Source organism: Triturus cristatus, chromosome 3_2, assembly GCF_964204655.1.
Source record: "Triturus cristatus chromosome 3_2, aTriCri1.1, whole genome shotgun sequence".
NCBI lineage: Eukaryota > Metazoa > Chordata > Amphibia > Caudata > Salamandridae > Triturus > Triturus cristatus.
Window position 1 is genome coordinate 459218278 of NC_140584.1, and position 26863 is coordinate 459245140.

Sequence of the window (26863 nt, forward strand, 5' to 3'; positions counted from 1 at the left end):
CTCATACGGGCTTGTTGGTGCGGTCCTGGTGAGTGATTTGTATCCATTGGGGATCGCTGTGGCAATATCTGGGCGGATGTGGGGTTTAGGCAGGTTTCCGTGAGGGATACTGTCTGGTTCGAGGGTGGCGATGAGTTCCCATAATTAAGAGGAATGCTTGCATAGTACTTGTGTGTTGGGAAGGACGCATGTGAGTTTGTGTCTTTCTTCAGGTGGTGGGGCCGGTCAGTGGGCTTGTGTGTGCACAGTGGCAAGTGGCAGAGGCTGCAGGTGAACGGTTCTACCGTTTAGCGTGGGTCGGCGCGGTAGCATGCAAAGATAGTCCATCTAGAACGACTTATGATTTCCCTTTTTTTTTTTAAAACAGTATAAAATTAGGCACTATATGTCCTGCAAGACGGACTATGTGGTATACTGTATTGAGTGCCCCTGCCAATAAAGATATGTTGGTAGCACTATTTTTGAAGTTAAGAAAGGTCTTTTAGAGCATGTGAAGGCCATTAAAAGTAATGACCCGAAATATCCAGTGGTGACTGAATTTCCATGACCTTTTTGAGTCTAGACAGGGTGAAAAGACACCAGAGATAGAGGGACCGATGCTTGAAGATACTTGGATTAGAATCATAGTACATTTTTTATTTGGAAACTATTGAATCATGGGGCTCTTACAAGATGGTCTCTGATGTTGCGCCTTCTCTTAAAGAAAAATAATGGTGTTTATAATGCCATGTTTGCAGTTAACAGTATTTTTAATACTTCTAGTTAATTTATTGCTGATGGGGCAAAATGTGATCTCAAATGCTATCCTTGACATAGGAGATCTCTCTTTTGGTAATAGTAGTATATAACTGTGTGAGTACCATGCACTCTTTAAAGAACGTTTAACAAGGCTTTTGTGTTATCCTCTGTCTTCATGTTTCTGTGAAGAAATCCTCCTTTAGGCTGTAATTGCGACAAATAAGCAAGAATTGACCATATGGTAGTCCATCTCTTAGGGTCAATGATGAGAGCTTGAGTATTGCAGCAATGTGTTCCTCTCTGTGCGTTTCCGAAACAATGTTCTGTAAAGTTGTTCATCTAGTACTTTAACTGTAACATTCATGTAGTTAATTTGAATGTTTCTGAAGTGGTGTGTGAATTTAAGATCAGGTTGACAGTTGTTAAGTCAATGGCAGAAAGAGGTAAGTTCTGATGTGTCGACTGATCGCATGAGAAATACCTCATCAATGTATCTCTTCCACATGCGTATTTTTGTCAGGTAAGGGTTTACATCATTAATAATGTGCATTGTCAGTATTGTCCACAAAGAGTTTGGAAAAGTGTAGGAAATTGTTTCGAGACAATGCTATTTCTAGCAGAGAGATGATAAAATTGGTTGGGACCCTGTGTGAGGCTGGTCTGTGTTCTAGATGGTTTCTTATTATTTTGATGCCCCCTTGTTGGGGGATGTTGGTATATAGGGATTCTATATCTAATGATACCAACACTGTGTCTCAGGATCAAAGTGTTCTGCCTCTATCAGATTGATAAGTGTGTGGTATCTTTTATATAAGTCACTGTTGTTAATACCAAATCTTTAATAAATAACTCTATGTATCTACAAAGGGACTCCAGGATGGAACCACATTCTGATAGTATTTGTTTGCCTGGGGGTGGGGGTTAGATTTTTATGAATTTCAGGCAATTTGTAAAGGACTATGGCCGAGAGGCTGTTATTGTCCAGAAACAAATATTCATTATGGCTAATGAAACCGTCTTCCTCTGCTGACCCTCTCAATCATGCTTCGAATCTGATAGTGGTATTTCAGAGAGGATTTTGTAGTGTAAATTGTTATTAAGTTGGCGACAAACTTCCTTATCATATTTAGTTTTACCTTTAATAACTATGCCACCACCCTTGTCACATGGCATGTTCACTATGTTATCATTAGCCGTGAGTTCCCATATGGTCTTTTTCTCGGCCAGGCTAATGTTGTATGGTATAAATTGGTGCCCACCTCTCATATTTTCAAAGTGTTTAGGTACAAGTCATTCAAAGGTCATAATCTCAGGGGGCATAGGAGATGATGGAGTTTGAAATGACGACCTGGGCAGTAGACGAGTAGTATCCAAATTACAGTTATCCTCCCTATTCAAAATGAAAAATGTGAGTCTTATTTTTCAGGAGAATTGGAGAATTTCAGTAATGCAGTAAACCAATCTAGTTTCTCCGTGATTACAAAGGGAGAGACCTTTGCTAAGGAGAGACATTTCTGTGGAACACAGTAAATGTGAACGGTTGAAGATCGGAATCTCTTCAGTGGCCACTTGGGGGGTATCCAGGTGGAGATCTAGTATTGGGGTCCCCATTAGTAAAATTTGCATCTCATTTTGCACACCCCTGGTGAGACGTTGTTCTTGTTACTCCCATTTTTCCAGGGTCAAACAAGTTCCAATTCATTTTTATGCCCCTTGGCCTATCCTTGACTCCATGGATGTTCATAAAGATGACAGCAGGGGTTGTGGCTCATCTTCACAGGTGAGGAGTTCATGTATTTCTTCACCTTAACAACTGGCTTTGTAGGTTGGCTCATTCCGGTCAGTTGTCAACCAGCTTAAGACGACAATGTCAGTTTTGTTTTACCTGAATTTCTCCATCAACGAGCTGAAATCCTACCTAGAGTCAGTGCAGAATATTTCCTTTATGGGTGCCATTCAGCTCAGGATGGCGTTAAAAGCTCTTATGTCCCCGGAGTATAACCAACACACTCATGGTATAATGCCGATGTATCTGCTAGAGAATTCTACCTGCATATTCCTTACCTCAGAATATTCTCCAGGCGTCAGACTGGATCCAGAAACCTTTCGAGCAGTACGTCTGCTAGACAGCATCATTCGACTCAGTATTGGTGTTGGTGGTCGTTAAGCCCTGTGGTTCCTATCACAGACAGATGTCTGTGACAGGCCCCCACTGGTTTGTCTTTGGTGCTTGGAGCTGGACCATGACTCCAAGACTTGGAATGCTTGAATTAATCTCAGCCACTGGTAATTTCTCAGGCCTGCATCCCAGGCCATCGTTATTTTCCACACCATGCCTCCTTTTTGGGGAATGTCCAGCATCCCTCTTGGACATGCCTTTTAACGGCACCCATCTCTTCAGAGACCAGGCAGACCCAGCGTTGGATCGTGTCATGGACAGCCTAGCCCGGCCAGGTACTTGAGCCTCTCCGTGGCCCAGTGCAACCCCATTCTTCCATTTGTCCCTTGTGTGATTACAGTAGGGGCTTACCATCTGCATCCATTCCTATCCAGCCACCGAGGCCAACAGACTTTCCAGTCCGTTCGTGTCCGCAGACGTGGGTCCCTCATGTCTCTTGAGACACATAGGCAGAGGACCACTACGTTCACCATCCCCATGCGGCCTCAGCCTTAAAACCACCTTAGTTTGCCCTCATACCCTCACAAGCCCCCAGTGCTTGTGGTGGCAGGATCCATCATCACCTGCCCCGCTGATAGTCCAAAGCACATGTTAAGTGGGTAATACAAATTACTTCCCTGGGTTACTCCATTCCTTTGCTCAAAACTCCACCACCCATGCCATCATCCCCAGATCATCTGATGGAGGACCACCTCATCTGGTGGCCAAGAAGGATGGAGGTCTCTGCCCTGTTTTATACCTGTGCCCTCTCAATTTCAAAATTCAAGATTCTCACGTAATCTCAGGTCCTGTCTGCTCTAGACCCTAGAGACTGGATGGTAGCGTTAAACTTGCAGGACACCTATTTCCATATTTCCGTCCTGCCTGCCCACAGACTGTACCTGCAAAAAGAACATATAATAGACAGAATGCTGAACAAATGAAACATTCACAGATCTGGGCTATACCGGCAGTTCACAGTGGGCCATGAGCATTATCAGTTTTGGTCTAACCTGCACCCCTCGGATGTTCACCGAGGTGATGGTGGTGGTTGCAGCACACCTGCAGAGGTCAGGGGTTCAGTGTTTCCCCTAACTCTGTCATTGGCTGTTGAAGGTGGGCTTGCCCCAGAGAGTCATCTCCCACCTCCAGACTATGGCAGACCTCCTGCATTTGCTGGGGTTCACTTTAAACGTGTAAAGTCAGACATGACTCCCTCTCAGGTGCTCCCTTTCATCGGAACTGTTCAGATTTGGACTTATTCTCCAGAACAGCAAGTTCAGGATATTCAGGTTATGAGTTTGATATCACAGCCTCTATCCTGGATTTCAGTTAGACTGACTCTGAGGCTGCTGGGCCTCCTGCATTGTGCTGGTGACTCATGTTCGCTGGCATATATAAGCTTATCTGCCGCTACCACTCCTGCCCAGAGTTCTCAAGAAGATCAGGACCGACCAGGCCCAAGTCATTCTTATGGCTCCGGTTTGTGCACGTTGAGTATGCTATCTCCAAATCCTGAGCAGGAGCATCCATTCTCTGTTCAAGAAGCCCTCTGTGGAGGATTTTCTGTCACAGCAACGGGGTAGGGTCCTGCACCCAAACCTGTGCACGCTCTGCCTTCATGCATGGAGATCGAGCGTCCGTAATTGACAGTTTTTAACCTCCCTGATGAAATCTGTGATGTAATTCTGGGTGCCAGGCACCCCTCAACCAAGACAGTAAATGCCTGCTTATGGGACAAATTTGTAGCTTGCTGCATCACCAAAAATGTTGATCCCCTTTCTGCACCTCAGTCAGATCTTGAAATGTGTTCTTATATTAGCCCAGCACGGCTTTGCTTTGGGCACAGTTAAAGAGTATCTGTTGGCCATATCGGTGTTCTTGTGGTGGACAGATGGGCCCTCTTTGTTTAAGTCACCTGTTGTGACTTTGTTCCTTCAAGGTCTACAACATCTGGTCCCTCTAAAACCCTTCATTGTGCCCCAATGGGACTTGAACCTAGTTCTAACTTTACTAATATGTGTGCCCTTCGAGCCTATCCACAGTTTTCCTCTTAGTTTGTTAACCATCAAGACTGTCTTTCCAGTGGTCATTACATCTTCCAGGAGGGTTAGAGAACTGCAAGCACTTTCTGTGCACCCTTCTTACACAACATTCTTCCCAAACAAACTGTTATTGAAAACTTGTGCCTCTTTCCTTCCGAAAGTGGTGACACCTTTTAATGTAGGCCAGACTATCACCTTGCCTACCTTCTTTGCTCCACATCATACTTCTTAAAGAGAGGAGACTCCACCGATTTGACCCCAGAAAAGCATTGACGTTCAACTGATCATGATAAAGAGAAAGGTATGCTGTTCCTATGGTGATGAGGGGAGGGGGAGAAAAGGGGGCGGGCCACGGCTGTCATTGCTGGTTTCCGTAAGGTGCCAGGCCGAGCGAGGATAAGGTTACTCGTCCAGGGATAGCTCCCATAAGGAGCAAGGGCCCTCAAACACCCGAGGGGTGTCATGCTTCATCATAGGGCAGCTCCTCATTGGGCCTGCACTCCAATGCCCAACGGGCCCCATGGGGGGGCTATTTGCCGGAGATCTTCTCGGCTTGCCGTCAGGAAGCTAGATGGTGAATATGAAGCTAGATGGTATCTGTGTTGAGGGTTCCTTTGTGTAGTGAGTAGACGTGGGATAGTGAGTATGCGGTAAAAATGGCTCCTGGATTTTCCAAACCTTTTATTCGCGGAGTACCTGGGCCATAGTTAAAAACGGACTAAAGAGTCACGGACTGCGAAGGGAAGATTAAACCTGTGTCATTCCTATTGAGTTGTGAAGGAGGGCAACATGTTGCTTGCCTCAAAATGTCCAAAGGGATCTAGGCAATTCTTCAGGACCTTTTAATTCCTCGTCTACTCTAAGGGGCGGCGAGTGGTGTTCTGCCAGTAGGAACTAGGTCACGTCCCCTTAAGTATGGATTCAGTAGTGATCCTGGAAGTGGAAAAAAGTGGAAAAAAAGTATAAGGTATAAGTATACCTTCTGGAAAGTAATGCACCTAAGTAGGGGGATAGTGATGCCTCAGCAGGAACGGTACGGGATGCTCGCTAGAAGTTGCGAGAAGGACCCACTAGTGTCCTGGCGGCGCCGGAGTGCAGACCTACCCATAGCTGTCCGTCCCTGGGTCGACTGATCATGCCAGAGAGTTCCTTCGTTGGGTTCATTGGGGCGAAGAAAGCAAAGGCTGTGTAGAAATGGACCGTTTCACAATGGATTGTTCTCTGCATTAAAATCTGCTTTGCATTGGGCAAGAAACAACTCCCTGAGGGCTTGCATGCTCATTCCACCATTAGTTTTCACTATTACCATATTTTACATGGTTATCGCATTACTTACACATGCTTTGCACTCCTTTCTCACCTGCCTGTGAGGAAACAATCCAACAATGGTGCTGATGCCATGTACATTACCACAGAGAGCAGGGCCGGACTGGCTGAAGCGGGCAACGGGCATTTCCCCGGTGGACCGCTAGGGTGGGGGCCAGTTTTGGGACCCTGGGGGGCCATTTTTGTTATTTGATGTTTTGCTCAGACGTTATTCACCCAGCATGCATTCAGTGCAGATAGATAACAAGTCACTGTAGTGCAGACCCTAGATTACCAGTAATTCCTATATTATGCTTTATTTCCCAGCCTACTGCTACGTTGAAATTAACATGGACTTTCCTCCATCTGTGAAAAACTTAACTGATGGGGCAATGAAGCAGATGAAAGATCTTGCAGTTTGTGTTTAATTCTCCCATTCTGGCTGTCCCGTATTGACGTACCCCTGTATTTCTCCACTCTGCCCCCTAGAGTTTACTTGTAATTAAGTCCGCAAGGCCAATTCTGAAGTGACTTGAATGGCGGTCTCTCCCAAAGTCTGCTTACTTGATTTCTTTAATGAATAGCGCATTTTGCTCATACCAAATGTGTATGTATGTATGTATATATATATATATATATATTTATTTATTCACTGAAAAAACCATAGGTTTCATACATGTTATAGTTAGCTGTACATTTCACTCGTAAAAAACCAATGAAATTCCACGTTATAGTTAGATCAGGTAACTATAACTTGCGCGCCCACAATAAACTGCTGATGACGTCACATATTACATCACTCATGACATGGTCAGTGACATCACTCTTCACATCAATGATGACATCTGAAATGACACATTGTGGATTGCGGTCGCGCAAGTTATAGTTACCTAACTATAACGTGGAATTTCATTGGTTTTTTACGAGTGAAATGTACAGCTAACTATAACATGTATGAAACCTATGGTTTTTTCAGTGAATTTGCAAGGTTTTTTAAATGCCAATTCCTAACTATAACGTGTGTGAAACCTATGGTTTTTTCAGTGAATTTGTACGTTTTTTTAAATGCTAAGTTATGTATTTATTTTTAATTTTTGCGCGCACGGTGCGCTTCACGCACCGTGCGCGCGCTGTGGGCACTCGGTGCGCTTCGCGCACCGAGCACCCACGTGGCGCATTTCGTACCGTGCACGTCTCGCCATTTTTTACAAAATATCAATTGTTTTTTTCTCTCTTGTGGGTCCTTAGATTTATATATTAAATGTGATTGTTAATTCTTTTTTTTTTTCTTTTTTTTTACCATACGCGTACGGTAAGCTTACCGTACGCGCACCCCGCGATTTTTTAAAAAAATTATTAAATTCATTTTTCATACTTTTTGGTCCTTCGTGAACCCCCTGACGAACGCTAGGGGGTCTGCAACTCTCTTCATTGCCCCCTTTTCATGTTATCAACCTTTTTTTTTTCAGTGCGAGAGACAGAAAATGGCGGCCGATACTTCCTGGTTTCGACCGATTCGAATGTTTACTTTGATCTAACAACCAATCAGAAACGCGCACGGCACCGTACGCGTACGGTAAGCTTACCGTAAGCGCACGGTAAGAGCACGGAGCGCTGCCACAGATATATATATAATTTCAAGTAACTCTGTTCAGCCGTTCGGGCTGTAGCTGTGTCTAAAGGTCCTATGGAAAAATGCATGGGGAAAACGCGTTTTGGGACCCCCCTTTTTTCTCAGCCCCTGCTTGACGAATCACCCCTTGACTTTCAGGGTAGGAGCGGAGCGTAGCGCCCCATTAGTTTTGAAAATTTCGCGAGGATTCGTCAACCGGCGCCAAAGTTATTCAAAATAGAATGTTGCGGATTTCCTATGGAAACAGGGTCCTAACTATAACTACCTACTGGCGACCGCCAGTAGGATATATATATATATAAATATATATATATATATATATATTACCTACTGGCGGTCGCCAGTAGGTAGTTATAGTTAGGACCCTGTTTCCATAGGAAAACCGCATCATTGTATTTGGAATAACTTTGGCGCCGGTCGACGAATCCTCGCGAAATTTTCAAAATAGGTGGGGCGCTACGCTCCGCTCCTACCCTGAAAGTCTCGGGGGGATTCGTCAAGCGGGGGCTGAGAAAAAAAGGGGGTCCCAAAACGCGTTTTTCCCATGCATTTTTCCATAGGACCTTTAGACACAGCTACAGCCCGAACGGCTGAACAGAGTTACTTGAAATTTGGCAGAGAGGTAGTCCTCAGGTCAAGGAAGTGCCTTTTGTAGGTCTGGTGTAAATCTGTTCAGTAGTTCCTGAGAAAATAGCCTTTAAATTAATATATATATCTGTGGCAGCTTACCTTGCGCTTACCGTAAGCTTACTGTACGCGTACGGTGACGTGCGCGAGCGCGATTCTGATTGGCTGTTAGATCTTAGTAAACATTCGAATCGGTCGAAACCAGGAAGCGGCGGCCGCCATTTTCTCTCTTGCACTCTGAGGGGGGGGAGGAAAAACAAAGGTGGAAAATATGTAAAGGAGCATGTTAGACAGCTCCTAACCACCTAGCATTGATTAAGGGTCCCCACAAGACCCCCCAAGGCAAAAAACGCCTATTACGCTTACCGTACGCGTACGGTCAAAATTAATTATAAAAAAAAAAATATCCACACTCACCCCTCCCCCGTGTGCAAAAGGTGCCCGCAGGGCACATTTTGTGCATTGCATAATAATGAACTGAACAATTAATAGATTAAGTTTCTCAACGAAGCGCATAATATGTCCTCCGTGTGCGGACGATGCGAAGCGCATTGTGCGTACATGGCCCATCGAGCGTAACGGCACGGCACTAACTGCGTAAAGTGGGCGCGCGGTGCGCGAAGCGCACCGTGCGCGCACGGAACGAACTGCGTTAAGTGGGCGCGCACGCCACGAACGGCGTAAAGTAACTTAGCATTTAAAAAACCTTGCAAATTCACTGAAAAAACCATAGGTTTCACACACGTTATAGTTAGCTGGACATTTTACTCGTAAAAAACCATTGAAATTCCCCCGTTATAGTTAGTGCAGGCAACTATAACTCACGCGACCGCAATCCTCTGCTGATGACATATGTGTCTTTATGAAAAAAAATATTTGTAATATATGTATAGCTAAAATTTAATGGAAGAAGACATGGGCAAATAAGTGTCTAAATACAGTATTAGCATCAGCAGTGGATTGCGGTCGCGTGAGTTATAGTTGCCTGCACTAACTATAACGGGGGAATTTCAATGGTTTTTTACGAGTAAAATGTCCAGCTAACTATAACGTGTGTGAAACCTATGGTTTTTTCACTGAATTTGCAAGGTTTTTTAAATGCTAATTCCTAACTATAACGTGTGTGAAACCTATGGTTTTTTCAGTGAATATATATATATATATATATATATATATATATATATATATATATATATATATATATATATATATATATATATATATCCAACAGACTACTCCCACCAGCCTTGAAGGTCCTTCAACTGCCAAAGAAGTAAGTACACGTGCCTGGAAATAGTGCAATTTTCATTTAATGCCCAGAGCGACGGCCATAACGTTTCGGCTCCGTGGAGCCTTGATCACATGACAGCGTTTAGCTCGTGATGTCACAAATTTAAAGTGATATTGCAGGTCACATGGGGGAATCACATGGGTATAAGGACATGGATGGATAGGAAAGTACAATTTACCGCTGGCAATGGATTCGGAATATCAAGTCACAGGCTAACATGTTATCCATAAGAGACATGTAGATGAATACTAAAGTAAGTCGTGTGTTGCAATGACGGCATGAATGCCCATAAAGCCTGAAAAAATACCTAATAAGCATTTGTAGACTCCAAGGAATTGAAAATGAATTAACCAGTTGCTCATAAATAACAAAGTTGCCAAAAGCGGAATCAATCTGTTTCAGCCAGTCCTCAGAACATAATATAACATTCCTCATAAAAATATAAATATTATGATAAAAAACTATTATGTTAAAAAAATTCGGGTTATCCCACTGACCAATGCTATCCGAAAAGTGAATAGTGCAGTAAATAAGAAAAATATTAGTAAAAAGGTAAGAAATACAATTAAAGTGCCTGCGCTTAAATGTTCAGAAAAAAATATATACTTCCTAAACAATGCATGTGTAAAAATGGAACTCATCCCGATGTAACACAGGGACATAGTATTCAATTTATGAAACTCATATTGGGTTAATATGGAACATAAAAGGCATTAGCACGGATTAAATAAATCCGTAAGAAATAATGTATGCTCATTAATGAAGCTTCCACAGAGTAAGGTGTGGTGGGTTTATAGATGGAAGTTTTTAAGTTGAATCTCAAGAGATAAAAAGAGATAAAACCCAGAGATTCATGAAGGGATTGGGATGTGCAAATACGCAAAAATCACATATGTAAGTACAAATTGTCAATAATAAATAGTAAAATACCAAATAACCTAAAATTTGCAAATTTCTTGAGGTTAAGACAAATGACTTAATATGTAAAATACTGCTATGTACACATCAGATAAAAAGTTTCCCATGGTAAAATTCCCGAGTAGACACAACCGTATGTAAAAACTTTTTGTTCAAAGGGGGGAAGGCTAACATAGTGTGTCATCTGAGTAATATTAACATCAACGGGGTATTTTAGATATAATATTTGGCTGATAGTCAAAATTATGCAACCCTGTTTGATCAAGCCAAACATGTATGCAAGTCCTCCGTCATGTTCAGTCCTGAAGGAACCTTAGTGTTAAGTTGCAGAATGTACCGTGTTTCCAATTTGCGGCGATTGGACTCGCGATCACCACCCCTCCTGCTGGGCTCAATGGAATCAATAACATAGTAGCTTAAACCCTTGTTGTCACTACTATGAGTTTCTCTAAAATGACGAGCTACGGGGTAGGTGTTGTCTTGATTAGAGATCGCACGCAGGTGTTGCAAGATGCGTTTGTGTACCGCTAGTTTTGTGCTACCCACGTACTTAAGGTTACACGGACAGGTAAGGACATAAATAGCAAATTCAGTCTTGCATGTCAACAGTTTATTGATCCTGTGCTGCCTGTTACTGAACGGATCAATAAATGTTTTGGTATTAACACCATGGGTACAGGCTTTGCAAGTTTTACACTTGTAAAAACCACTGTTGAGTTGTAGCCATGATGTTTTGTCAATGGTTTCTGGATTGGTATTGACCAATGCTTGTCTCATCGTGGGGGCTCTGCTATGTGTGATGGTAACCTGCTGTGAGAGCAGAGGACCAATGACAGGATCACTACGCACAATGGGCCAGTTCTTGTTGATGATTCTGCGTAAGTCTGCTTGCTGTTTGCTATAGCCCATGATGATTCTGAAAGTATTGGGTGAGTTCTTGTTAGTCACTTCTTGGTTATGTGGCAAAATGATACTGCTAGTGACTCCACTGATGGGTTTTAACAGATCATTGCGACTGTGTGCATTGGATCGAACTATAGCACTTTCAATAATACTCTCCGAGTAACCTCTCGCCCTAAATCTTAGTTTGCTCAGTCCTTGTGCTGTCTTGAGTTCAGTGTCATTGCTACAAATTCTCCTCAACCGCAACATCTCCCCATAGGGTATGCTATTAATGAGATGGGGTGGATGTGCACTCGTAGCATGGAGGGTGGTGTTACCTGCAGTGGGTTTGTGATATAACCTAGTTTCTAGTTTACCAGCATGGATGTAGATCTCCGTATCAAGGAAGGTGACACTAGTTTGGCTATATGTAGCAGTGAATTGGAGATTGAGATTGTTCACATTTAGACTCTCAATAAACCCATGGGCCTCTTCTAATGAACCATTCCACACTACAAATAAATCATCAATAAATCGTAGCCAAACAACAACTTTGTCATTAAGGCACTGGGCATACTCTTTCCGAAGGATCAGCTCCTCCCAGTAACCCATATGGAGGCAGGCGTAGCTTGGGGAAAAACTAGCCCCCATGGCTACGCCCCTCAGTTGCCGGTACAACAAACTATTGAACATGAAATTGTTGTTAAGGAGGCAGAATTCTAGCATCACAATCAGCATTTCATTGTGACTCGCAAACTGTGATGGTTTGCGTGATAGAAAGTATTTGGTGGCTTGGATGCCGTCATTGTGACTAATACTGGTGTACAGTGATGTTACGTCTAGAGCTACCATCCAATAATCATCTCTCCACTGGATTCCATTGATCTTACGTAGAAAGTCCCCTGTGTCCTGTACATATGAATCTAATGATCTCACGAAGTCTTGTAAAAAATAGTCAATATATTGAGACGTTTTCTCATACATGCCATCACGTGCTGAAATAATTGGTCTGCCCGGGGGTCTGACAGGATCCTTGTGTATCTTGGGGATAAAATACAACGTGGGGATGACTGGATTATCCTTTTTCAGGAAATTAAATTCAGCTTCAGTAATGAGTTTAAGTCTCTTCCAGTTGGCCAATTTATTCCGGAATTCGTTATTTGAAATCTGGATGGCTGCTGCAGTTGTGCGAATGTAACAATTCCTGTCGTTTAGTTGATTGAAGGCTTCGTGGTCATAGAGTTCCTTGGTTAGTAAGACGATATTGCCACCCTTATCGCTTTGTCGTATGATGATCTTTTTGTTACTTTTGAGTTTAACGATAAGCTGATTGTATTGCGGAGTCTGCTGATTGTATCGTTGTTTCTTTGCTTGGGTTTTAGTGTGTAATGCTTTGATCTCAGCTGTCACATTGTCGTTGAAAATATCTAAGGCATCATGGGGCATAACCGGGTTGTAGGTAGTCTTGGGTCTAAAAGATGTGATAGGTCCCTTAGGGCTGGTACCATCAAGGCAATTGGAATTTTCCTTGCCACCTATACCCTCAGTGTCCCATAGATCCTGGATGGCATCCTGTAGAGAGATTTCATTGGCACAGTCAAGAGTATTGCGTCGATTGCTTCGCATAGCAAATGATTTCTTGAGCTTAAGCTTGCGGACAGCTTTGTAGATATCAAAACGCACAGAGGCATAGTCAAAGTTGTTTTGTGGTGCAAAGGACAGGCCTAATGCAAGTATTCTCTTGTCATCATCAGTTAGCTCTAAGGGCGTCAGATTGATGATGGTTTTGGCGTCTTCACAAACTATTGGTTTTTCGCCCAATAACCCCTTCCTCTTCTCCTGTTTGGATTTGAGGTGTTTCTTCCTTGCCCTCTGCCTCTGCCGGGATTTGTAGTTTGAACGTTTCCGGTTTGATTCACCATTGCCGGCCTTGGGCGTAGGGTCTGCCTTCTCTCCTCGCATAAAAAATTCATCTCTTGTGCTGGAGCTGGTCTAGGCATCATACCAGCTGCCGAATTGTCTCGTAGTTCCGATTCCGAGTCACTGCCTCCCATTGAGCCGAGGTCGGACTGAGTTGTATCATTGGCAAAGGCCTCCTTATTAGGGCCCCTATTGATAGGAACCGCCTTAGACTTTGAGATCCGCAAGGATTCATATTTTTTAGATAACGTGAATATCTGACCCAATTGGTAATCATTGCGATCACGTTGAAATTTAAACATTTTTCTTTCCATGATTATTTTTTCCTCCTTCTTGAGTCTCTCAGTCATGTCCTTTCTTAGTTTGTTTTTTTCATCAGAATCCTCGATCTTATCAAGTTCCTCATTTAAAGCATCAATCTCTTTGAGTAGTGTGGCTCTATCGATATCAGCATATTTTACCAATATTAGGACCATCCTGCGTGAGGATTCCAAGTTCGTTTCTGCCCATTCACGCATGAGCTCGGGGTTGGGGCTTTCGTAGCTGGGTGCCGTCAGAATACGCAACCCACGGGGGATGCGATTTACATCAATGTAGCTTTGCAACGATTTAGACTCCCACCACTTACTCTGTTCGCTTCTTAGTTTTTTCTCCTGTGTGGCCACATCCGTAGTATGTCCATTGCGGCTAGTTACAGGCAAAGGGAGGCTGTCTGAAAACATCGATAGTGCCGCAGCCTCCCGTTCACGAACGCGGTCAGTCGTCATGCTCAAATCAGGGCTCAATTAGTTTGCACGTGGGGGTTGATTAGTTTGGTCAAACTTTCAACAACAACCACCCACTGCCGCACATAAACTCTCCAACCCCCGATACCTCAATAGTTCGTTTGATGATGTCTCGGGTCCTTCTCTTGTCGTGTCGTCCGATCACGGCAGGGGAGAATCACCTCTGTTGCAGTCCGCTGCAGCCTGTGTCCACAGGTCCGCCGGTCGCAGTATCCAGGGGGGGTCAGGCGCCAACTCCTCCTTCCGGAGGCAAGTACATCCGGGAAGCACCAGAAAGCAGTTTCACTCCTCAGCGCCAACCATTCAATGGAGAGGGCTCCGTGTCAAGATCGCCTGAAACTGGTCAACGATCAAATATATCCAACAGACTACTCCCACCAGCCTTGAAGGTCCTTCAACTGCCAAAGAAGTAAGTACACGAGCCTGGAAATAGTGCAATTTTCATTTAATGCCCAGAGCGACGGCCATAACGTTTCGGCTCCGTGGAGCCTTGATCACATGACAGCGTTTAGCTCGTGATGTCACAAATTTAAAGTGATATTGCAGGTCACATGGGGGAATCACATGGGTATAAGGACATGGATGGATAGGAAAGTACAATTTACCGCTGGCAATGGATTCGGAATATCAAGTCACAGGCTAACATGTTATCCATAAGAGACATGTAGATGAATACTAAAGTAAGTCGTGTGTTGCAATGACGGCATGAATGCCCATAAAGCCTGAAAAAATACATAATAAGCATTTGTAGACTCCAAGGAATTGAAAATGAATTAACCAGTTGCTCATAAATAACAAAGTTGCCAAAAGCGGAATCAATCTGTTTCAGCCAGTCCTCAGAACATAATATAACATTCCTCATAAAAATATAAATATTATGATAAAATATTATGTTAAAAAAATTCGGGTTATCCCACTGACCAATGCTATCCGAAAAGTGAATAGTGCAGTAAATAAAAAAAATATTAGTAAAAAGGTAAGAAATACAATTAAAGTGCCTGCGCTTAAATGTTCAGAAAAAAATATATACTTCCTAAACAATGCATGTGTAAAAATGGAACTCATCCCGATGTAACACAGGGACATAGTATTCAATTTATGAAACTCATATTGGGTTAATATGGAACATAAAAGGCATTAGCACGGATTAAATAAATCCCTAAGAAATAATGTATGCTCATTAATGAAGCTTCCTCAGAGTAAGGTGTGGTGGGTTTATAGATGGAAGTTTTTAAGTTGAATCTCAAGAGATAAAAAGAGATAAAACCCAGAGATTCATGAAGGGATTGGGATGTGCAAATACGCAAAAATCACATATGTAAGTACAAATTGTCAATAATAAATATATATATATATATATATATATATAACCTACTGACAGTCGCCAGTAGGTAGTTATAGTTAGGACCTATTTTCCATAGCGCCAGTAGGTAGTTATAGTTAGGACCTATTTTCCATAGGAAATCCGTAACATTCTATTTGGAATAACGTTGGCGCCGATTGACGAATCTTCGCAAGATTTTCCAAACTTTTGGCCAGCTCCGGTCTGCTCCTATCCTGAAAATTTCACGGTGATTCGTCAAGCGGGGGCTGAGAAAAAAGGGGGGTCCCAAAACGCATTTTCCCATAGGACCTGTTGACGCAGCTACAGCCCGAACTGCTGAACGGAATTGCACCAAATTTGGCAAAGAGGTAGTCCTCAGTTCAGACTCGTGCCTTTTGCTTAAATGGTGTCAATCTGTTCAGTAGTTCCTGAGAAAATCAAAATCACATATATATCTGGGCGGAGCCTAACCACACATCTCATCGTGAGATCTGATTGGCTGTCAGTACTTCATCCAAGAAGTGTTGGCAGCCATCTTGGGACCAATATACATGATAGCACCTCATTAAAAAGCATTGCAGTTAATAGAAGGTTTGGAAGGTGATCTATAAGCTAAACTGAGAGCATATTTTCTGTAAATTCACATTATCTTTCTCAGTCATGTGAGAATGAAGTCTGACATTCTCAGTAAAACATGTACATCCAACAAGGGCAGAGTGTCAGTTGATTCCTTTGTGTTCTACTGCAGCTTCCTAGAGTGTTCTAAAGAACAACTAGAGCGCTAACAGTCCTACTTATGACAAACGTATTGCACACCTGAAGCCATCTTGATTGGAATAAAGTGGTAACTCTTAAAACATGTAATTTACAAAGGAACGAAATGAGGGGGTTCATTTTGCCGTATAAATTATGATTAGTGCTGCAGAAAGAAAAATTAGGGCACATTTTGACTTCTCAAATCCTCTTCTATTTCATAAAAAAATTCTGACATGCAGACTGAAACATGCACTTTGAATACCAGCAGCAGACTTCCGTGGTGAGCAGTAGCTTTACTACAGTGATCTAATGAGCAACTAGATTGCTAACATTCAGAATTTATGGCAAATGTGTGACATATCTGAATACCTTCTTGATGGAATCAAAGTAAAAAACTGAAAGCATTTCCTACTGAGGAGACTGCAGTAAATGAGGAAATTAGGAAACTTCATAACAAATAAATCTCCCAAGATGGCCACCAGAGACAAAAGAGCCCAAATGCAGCACAAATATCACCCAGATGTAGCCCAAGTTTAGCCCAATGACAGAAGTGTGCAAAACACTTATTTTTTGTGTATTTGCAGTTTTATATAGTGCAGACTTGTCCGGTATTGGAGTGCTTTACATGAGCATTGGTTACATCACACTAGATCAAATTCATTTTGGTTGTAGACATGGGGTGATTAAGTGATTTGACCAGAATCACAGAATGTTGAGCTGAAGCAGAAACTCCAACCTGGTTCCCCAGTTGCAAATTCTGCAGCTCTAAAAGTACCACCACATCCTTTCCCCTAAGTGCAACATTTAATCAAGTGGTCAACTGGATAAAAAAAACATAAAAATTACAAATAATTGAAAAGATTGTTGTCGCTATTTGAAAACTCAGAGAATATGTCCTCATTTTAGTTTTTTAGAGCACTAACCATAATTTTGATGCAAATAAGACCCTCTCATATATGTAATTTATAAAGGAAATGCTCTAGGTATTACAGTTTTGCTTACATCAAGATGACATCAGGCGTTCCACACTTTTGTAATAAATATAGAACGTTAGCAATCTAGTTGTTCATTGGGATACTGTTGAGAGGCAGAGGCCAGGGGCACGGACTCTGAAAATTGAAGGCAAGTAGGAGAGTGCAGAGGCAACAATTTGACCACACTGGGCAGGCAGGAAGGGCAGTGGCAGCACAACAGACTATGGAGGGCAGTGGAAAGCGGGGCAGGGGCAACAAACCAACAATACAGAACTTGCAAGATAGGCTGTGGCAATATAATAGACCATTGTGGGCAGAAGGAAGAGGCAGTGGTAGTATAACCATACATGCCAACAGACCCATTTCAGCCAGGAAACGTCCAATGTTTTAAGCTCAAATGGGATTTATTTGATCTGTCTCCTGTCTACAATCTCCTCTTTTTCAATGTAACTCAAAGGAGAAAATCAATACCTCCGTTTTTTTTCAAAATCTCCCTCTTACCAAGTTCAAAATGTTCGCAAGTATGGTACATTGGATCATGGTAGGCAGGAGGAATTGGGGTAGGGACATGGACTCGGATAACAGAGGACAGAAGGGACATGGAGAGGTGCACCAAACTGACCCTAAAGGGCAGGCACAGGGTTTGCAGCAGCACAATACACCACACAGGGCATGCGGGACGGGAGTGCAGCACAACAATCCATAGAAAGCAATAGGGAGGGGACAGGCCCATGCACATGGACTACAGAGAACAATGTGGAAAGAGGCAATGGTAGCTAGCTGACCATATGGACAGACAGGAGAGAAAGCTGCAGCATAACAGACCATAAAGGGCAGGGGGGACGGATCAGGGGCATTACAATGGAACAGACAAGCCAGGAGGGAGGGAATAGGGGTCTGCACATGGAAACAGAGGGCTGGGGGCAAGGGGGCAGGGCAGGAGCAGCAAGATGACCATTGAGGTCAGGCAGGATGGGCACTAGAAACAAGACACACCATGGAGAGCAACAGTGAGACTATGATGGCATACACTCAGACCATGGAGGGAAGGTGGGAGGGGGTCAGTGGCAGCTAGCTGACCACACAGGGAAGGTGGGAGGGGCCATGGCAGCACAGAAGACCATGCATGGCAAGCGGGAGGGTTAGTGGCAGCACAATGGCTATGATGGGCAAGAAGGAGGGTACAGGGGCATGCACAAAGGACCATGGAGGATAGAAGGGAGGGTCAGGACCTGGGCACAGACAAGAGAGTTCAGGGGAAGGGGCCTCACAACAGACCGCGTGGGGCAGGCAGGAGGAGCAGTTGCAGCACAACAGACTAGGGAGGGCAGAAGGGTGTGGCAGTAAAATGGACCATTGAGGACAGGAGGAAGGGGATAGGGGCATGGCATGTGGACAGGCAGGGTGAAGGTGGCAGGGACAGGTTACAGTCATCTGACAATGCTAGGCAGGTGGGAAGCGAGTGGCAGCTCAACATAACACTCAGAGTAGATAGAAGTGGCAGGTCCCTGGAACATGGTGGGCAAAAAGGATGGAGCAGGGGCATGCACAAAGACATCGGAGGGCAGGGGGAAGGAGAATAGGGGCAGCAAGCTAAGCACAGAGGCTAAGCAGGAGGTCAATGATGGGCCATAGAATTGGGCAATGGAGGGCAGGAGGAGTAGACTGGTACATCATGCTAAATGGAGGGCAGTGGCAGCACATAAGACCATGCATGGCAGGAGGGAGGAGGCTAGTCCATGGATTCAGACAACAGAGGATAGGGAGGAGGTGGATGGGGCAGCAAGCTAACTGTTGAGAGAAGGTGGGTATTAGGAACTTTATTGTTTTTAAAATGTGTGTCTGTGCGAACTACTTAAAATATGAACAAGTATGCAGCATAATCTCACTTTTATTCAGGAAGAAGAGGACGTTTGTGACTGTGACTCGTGGCTCAATTGGCAGAAACACCCCCTGACCCTCCACCCCCCATCGCAAAATGTAATGCCCGTGAAAAGGGTAGGTGGACGCAGTGTTATATAGAACATAGTCCTGAGAGCACGATTGAAAATGAAAACTAGATATAGTGTATGGTATAAACTATGCACCAAAAAGTGTGATATAAGATGAACCGGGGCGTGAAATATAATATGCAATACATTGTGCGCAATGACAGATTCATTGGAGAGCGCGAGATAGCACAGGCACTAGCGCGTGCTATGCGATATGCGCCTTGGAGTGTAATATGCACAGGGCAGTGTTGTGTAACCTAACTAGTCTCTAAAGTTGTAATATAAAATATGTGCTGGGGAGTGTAACGTTGCACTGTGACAAAGATATGGATCCCAGATTGTAATATGTATGGCATAGCGCTGTGCGTTAGAAGATAGGCATCGAGGAAGGCACGTTAGATGGGGCAATATAACCTGTGCGAAGGCAAGTGTGGCATGACATATTCACGGGGTGGTGTTACAGTGCACATGGGTTAGAGAGTGTCATAGCATACGCACTAGCTGGTGGAATACAACACAGAGGTGTGTGGCACTCGGCGGGCACTGGTGGGTGTAACACAGCATTGGGCTCAGCCAGTAGCACGCTGTGACTCGCAAGTGAGGTTCGTCTCCTTTCCAGAGAGTAAAATAAAAAGTATTACACATCCGGCGGTGGATGTGTGTTTTATTAACCGTGAGGGGGATTTCTTGCATAGTTTGGTCGAATTTTTGTCGAATCCCCTTTGAATGGCTTGGTGTGCGTGTGTATTAAATGTGCCTGTCAATAGCTACCCATGTTTGTATAAATAAATGACAAGGGTGTCTACTTGGAGAGTACCCACCGGCGGGGGCGCCGGGATTAGGCACGGTAGGGCGTCAGACACGTCAGAGCTTCACTAGCGGTGTAAATACATTCCACGTGGATTCATTGTATGCATAGTCACCTTTTAATGAATATCACGCAAATCGTCATGGTGATAGGTACATACGGTTTGTCCAGCATGTCCTAGGTGTTTCTATAAATATATATTTTTTAAATAATAAAAAGCAAAGGCCGGTCCCGGGGGATGGGGTCCCCGGGGCCATAAGTTGCTTGAGGGGGGCAACGCAGCCCCCCTCCTAAAGAATTAAAAAAAAATATATGCCATGACCCGGGGGTTGGGGTCCCCGGGGCCGATTAAGGCCTTGGGAGGGGGGCCACGCGGCCCCCTTCCAAATTTATTTTTTTCAACAACAAAAAATTAGGGTGCAGGCCCTGGTGGATGGGGTCCCCAGGGCCAATAAATTAGAAAAAGAATGGGGGCCACACAGCCCTCCTTCTTAAAAAAATAAAATAAATAAAAGACAGGCATCGCGCTGGAGGCCATGCCCCCTCCTTGCAGCACTCTGCAAACGCGCCCACTGGCCAGTTGTAAGTTGGGGAATTAATTCCCCTTCAATACGGAGGGTCCCTGAGGGCCAACTAGCCCAACAGGTATCTCCAGTATGCGCCAGGGAGCTGCGTTGCAGACCGGTGTTCTGAGGCCACGCCCCTTTTTACACCTCTATGCAACGCAGCTCTGTGGCGCTTACTGGAAGTACCTAGTGGGCTAGTCTGACCCTAGGGACCCTTAGGATTCAAGGGGACTTAATCTCTCAACTTAGAACGGCCACAGGGCGCGTTTACACAGTGGTGAAGGGAGGGGACGGGGCCTGAGGTGGCGTGTGCAAACACGCCCTGTGGCGCGTTTTAAGTTGGGGAAATTATTCCCTTTCAATCCTGAGGGACCCTGGGGGCCAACTAGCCCACCAGATGCTTCCTGTAAGCGCCACTGCTCTGCGTTGCAGAGAGGTGGTGCAGGCCGTGCCCCTTTTTACACCTCTCTGCAATGGCTCTTACTGGACGTACCTAGTGGGCTATTTTGCCCCTAGGGACCCTCAGGATTCAAGGGGACTTAATCTCCCAACTTAAAACGGCCACAGGGCGTGTTTACACAGTGGGGAAGGGAGGGGACGGGGCATGAGGTGACGTGTCCAAACACGCCCTGTGGTGTGTTTTAAGAGGTAGTTTTAAACCCCTGCCCTATTATATACTAGGGGCTTACAGAGGAGGTCATGCTAATCACAGGGGGACCCCAACGCATAGTGTTCCCTAGTGTATGTAGGTGTTTTCACTGTATTCTGAGTGTCTTTTAACATAGCACTGGCTCTAGGACTGGTTAGTCAGACTAAGTTACCACCAGTATCCGTCTGAAAAAGTTGAGGGTACAGGATGATTTTGCAACAAGGCTTCTTTCTGCTCTTCTGTTTGTTGTTTCTGCACGTTATCCTTCTTCCTGCACTTTTCTTCGTCTTTGAGGACTTCTGTTGCTTCTTTCTGCATTTCTTTTTTTTCTTTCTGTGTGTTTTTTCTTTCTTCTTCACATGTCCTATCTCTGTAGGCATAGTTAGAAATTAGCATTTAAAAAACCTTGTCATGAGTGATGTAATATGTGACGTCATCAGCAGTGCATTGCGGGCGCGCAAGTTATAGTTAGCTGAACTAACTATAACGGGGGAATTTCAATGGTTTTGTACGAGTGAAAAGTCCAGCTAACTAGAACGCCCCTGAAACCTATGGTTTTTCAGTGAATTTCTAAGGTTTTTTAAATGCTAATTCCTAACTATAACGTTCCTGAAACCTATGGTTTTTTCAGTGAATATATATATATATATATATATATATATTCAGTGAAAAAACCATAGGTTTCACACATGTTATAGTTAGCTGGAAATTTTACTGATAAAAAACCAATGAAATTCCCCCGTTCTAGTTAGTGCAGGCAACTATAACTCACGCGACCGCAATCCTCTGCTGATGACATATGTGTCTTTATGAAAAAAAAATATTTGTAATATATGTATAGCTAAAATTTAATGGAAGAAGACATGGGCAAATAAGTGTCTAAATACAGTATTGGCATCAGCAGAAGATTGCGGTCGCGTGAGTTATAGTTGCCTGCACTAACTATAATGGGGGAATTTCATTGGTTTTTTATCAGTAAAATTTCCAGCTAACTATAACATGTGTGAAACCTATGGTTTTTTCACTGAATTTGCAAGGTTTTTTAAATGCTAATTCCTAACTATAACGTGTGTGAAACCTATGGTTTTTTCAGTGAATTTGTACGGTTTTTTAAATGCTAAGTTACTTTACGCCATTCGTGGCGTGCGCGCCCACTTAACGCAGTTCGTTCCGTGCGCGCACGGTGCGCTTCGCGCACCGTGCGCGCACAGTGAGCACGCGGTGCGCTTCGCGCACCGCGCGCCCACTTTGCGCAGTTAGTGCCGTGCACGCACGGTGGGCTAGATGGGCCATGTACGCACGATGCGCTTCGCACACATGGAGGACATATGATGCGCTTCGTTGTGAAAGGTAATATTTAAATTTTTCGCAGCTGTATTATGCCATGCACAAATGGTGCTAATTCCTAACTATAACGTGTGTGAAACCTATGGTTTTTTCAGTGAATTTGTACGGTTTTTTAAATGCTAAGTTACTTTACGCCATTCGTGGCGTGCGCGCCCACTTAACGCACCGTGCGCGCACAGTGAGCACGCGGTGCGCTTTGCGCACCGCGCGCCCACTTTGCGCAGTTAGTGCCTTGCACGCACGGTGGGCACGCGGTGCGCTACGCGCACCGCGTGCCCACGTTACACTAGATGGGCCATGTACGGACGATGCGCTTCGCACACATGGAGGACATATGATGCGCTTCGTTGTGAAAGGTAATATTTAAATTTTTCGCAGCTGTATTATGCCATGCACAAATGGTGCCCTTTGGACACCATTTGCACATGGGGGGGGGGGGGGGGGGAAGAGTATGGATATTTTTTTTTTTTAATTAATTTTGAACGTACGCGTACGGTAAGCGTAATCGGCGAAATTATCGAAAAATTTAAAATTCCGTTTTTTACCTTGGGGGATCTTTGAGGACTCCCTCAACATGGCTATGTGCTTAGGAGCTGTCGAAACAGCCCCTTTACATGTTTTTGGCCTTTGTTTTTTAATCCCGTCTCAGAGTGCGAGAGAGAAAATGGCGGCCGCCGCTTCCTGGTTTCGACCGATTCGAATGTTTACTAAGATCTAATAGCCAATCAGAATCGCGCTCGGGCACGTCACCGTACGCGTACGGTAAGCGCACCGTAAGCTGGCTCAGATATATATATTGATTTAAAGGCTATTTTCTCAGAATCTACTGAACAGATTTACACCAAACCTACAAAAGGCACTTCCTTGACCTGTAGACTACCTCTCTGCCAAATTTCAAGGAACTCTGTTCAGCCGTTCGGGCTGTAGCTGTGTCTAAAGGTCCTATGGAAAAATGCATGGGAAAAACGCGTTTTGGGACCCCCCCTTTTATCTCAGCCCCCGCTTGACTAATCCCCCCGAGACTTTCAGGGTAGGAGCAGAGCGTAGGGCCCCATTCGTTTTGAAAATTTTGCGAGGATTCGTCGACCGGCGCCAAAGTTATTCAAAATAGAATGTTGCGGTTTTCCAATGGAAACAGGGTCCTAACTATAACTACCTACTGGCGACCGCCAGTAGGTAATATATATATATATATATATATATATATATATATATATATGTGTTTTATGTGAAAATGAACGTAACGTAAATAGCGACAATGTTGCTTATTTAAATAATTAGATGCCCTTTTGTTCTGAATGTTTTCATGTCTTCTAACATTGCCTTAGCTCTCCAGTTGTATGAGTCAGTGTGGGATTCCTTAGAATCTGGTAACGTGAACACAAACAATGATTCCAAACATCTACACTTAAAATGTCTACCGTACCTAAATATCTCTACAAAAATGTCGACGTGCACCTAAGCAAACTATCAAGCCCTTGCCCCTAGAGCTGCATTTGGGATAGCCCATTAAGCTGGTGCTACGAAGAAAACGTTTGGATTTATTTGTCAAATATATTCCTGTATGGTGATTATTTTCCCAGTTAATGTTTTTGAGTCGGTGTTTCTGTCCCCTCTCCGTTTTCACATGGAACCTTAGTTTTTGCATACAAAGTCTAAGCAGCTCTTTACGAAATTATAAAGCTATGGAGACATTCAAACTGAGCAGGTATTTACTCGGGTAGCAACGGTAAGCCTTAGCACCTTGACTCCTTGAATAGCAGCGGGTTTAGGCAAATATACAGCAGTGTGTTCCCATAGGCGATAGCCAATAGTTAACTGAAATCAGTCCCAGCGTTTTGTCAGTTAGCTCAGTCACATACGAACTCGGTTCATTTTGAAAAAGAGGATTTGAGTATAGCTGGTTAGCTAGGCTGCTCTCCTTCTCCAGTGCTTATTTTCTCTAATATAATTCGCAAAGTTTCCATTTGCATCTCAATGGAGTTTGTGTAAAAAGTTGTAACATATTCCCTCAGTTGGTTTCGTGTTAATTTTCTTTTTGTTCTTAGGTGGGGGAAGATCTGCGGCAGGATATGCTGGCTTTGCAGATTATCAAAATCATGGACAAGATATGGCTTCAGGAAGGATTGGATCTTCGAATGGTTATTTTCAAGTGCCTTTCTACTGGCAAAGACAGAGGTGTGGTGGTCAGATTGTGCCTTTTACTAAAGCTTCACATACATACTTATAACCCTAAAATACATGAAACAAGTGTTAGTATATTTTACATGTGTGGAAAAAAGATTAAAATGTTAAACTCTTCTGTTCTGGCTACATTGTTTTTATCATTAATCAGGTGCCATCTATGTTGATCTCGAAATGTAATCTGCCCATGGAAACAAAAGATAACAGCGCCACGTGGCAAATAAAAAAATGTACAAGCCTATCCTGCAAATGTTGGGAAATAAAAACAAATGTTGCTGAATTTTTAAAGAGTTATTTCCAAAAACAATATAATTCCATCGAGTACTATCAATCTGTCGTTCCGACCTGCCAGGATAGAAGATCAAATCGGGTCAGACTTGTAGCCAGAGAGCATATGGGAAGCATAAGTATTGTGGCAACATAAAAATGTAAATTAATGAGGCAAAGGTATGAGATATGGTTACAGTCTGATTCAAACACAGTTTTTCTGGTTCTAACAAAGAATTTGTTCCATCTTGGATTTGATGCTACTATGCCATGTGGCCTTTGATGAGGTGGGGTGTTTGCTGATATAAAGCACTGGCAAACAGGAGTTGCAAGAGGCCTGGTGATAATTATGGATAGTGCTGCCTTACATTTGTAGGTCATATATTGTCAGTCTGGCGCCAATCCAAATTGCTGTTTTGCCACCTCACTAGGTTTCCCCTCTTGAGAGCACTCTCTGGCATGTTTTGGCCCATCATTCTTGTTTTATTCCATCGATACATATACACGTTTATAGCTGCCTGACTTGTAATACCCTCATCTGCTGTCTTCCATTATAGACCCACCTTGTTGCTGGTGAACTCATCCTTGTCTGTGTTACTGATCTGCTTTTCTCAAAGTATGGCAGTTTGCCAGTGATTCTAAACTTGTTTGTACTCTTTGCTATCTCATCAATAGCTTCATCATTGTGCATCCTGTTTTCGTCTAAACAAAGAGCCCAAACCCATTAAGGTTCAACCCCTAGTCCTTAAATTCACTTCTGCAGATTTCCATTCTGACTTTTCCATGGCTGTGCAAAACTTTCTGTAGAATGATTGATGAATATCTTGTTCCAATGCTGACCACTGTCATCTCAGGTAGTGCTCATAATCGTGATTCAATCTATGATGTATAGGATTTATTGGTCTTGTCTCAAATTTGTGCAGCATCATCCCTTTTATGCATCATGTGACCACCTGCCTCATTCTTGCACACTTGTAGGCCATAGAGGGTGGTGGGGGACGTGGCTGTCTGCTCTTGTGTTCAAGGTTCTGCATCTCAGATGTGCCAACTCCTGACAATTTATTTGTTGTTCATGTATGATGCATTCTTGTCTGCTTATTTGATAAGACTAGAACCTTTGCAGCAGTTTTTCTTTTGGATTGGTGTGATTTTCTCACCCATTTCTTTTTAATCGACATGTTTGTTTCTTGAATTTTGCCATAGGTTACTGATTTAAAGACCTTAGATGCTCATTAGATTTAGATATAGCACTTTGATGCTATCCACATGTAGAGGGGGGCATGTTGCCTTTCTGTGAGTTCTTCCTGCTGTTCCCTCTGATTTCAGTATCCTCCTCGACGACCTGATTCCTGTGTATGAATATTCTTTGCGGACAGTTCCACAAGGGTAGTTTTTTATTTCATCTTAACACTGGAAATCTGATGTACATAACGAGAGCTCTGTAATGGATACAGTTCTAACACTGAAAACTATGGTTTCTTGAGTCCAGGAAAACTTCTTCTCTTCACTGGGCTGTGTACCATAAAGGGGTACACGCCTCACAAAATCTGACCATTTGCCCTAGTGTTAATTTTGTAATCTTTCCTTTAACCCCTTGAGTGCCCATGACGAGATAGTCTTGTCATGGGCCGCGGTTGCGCTGTGCCCATGACGAGACTATCTCGTCATGAACCCCGCCCGCTAATTCAACGCCCG

General features: G+C 43.6%; 1 protein-coding gene across 4 annotated transcripts in view; it reads left to right on the top strand.

Annotated features, from left to right (window-relative positions):
• Positions 1–26863, top strand: part of PIK3C2A (phosphatidylinositol-4-phosphate 3-kinase catalytic subunit type 2 alpha) — a 780848-nt gene that overhangs the window by 483413 nt on the left and 270572 nt on the right. For all 4 annotated transcript variants that reach the window (XM_085648082.1, XM_085648085.1, XM_085648083.1 and 1 more), the window contains one exon: positions 24766–24895. In XM_085648082.1, coding sequence (XP_085504208.1) covers positions 24766–24895 — 130 coding nt within the window. The remainder of the gene's footprint in view (positions 1–24765; positions 24896–26863) is intronic.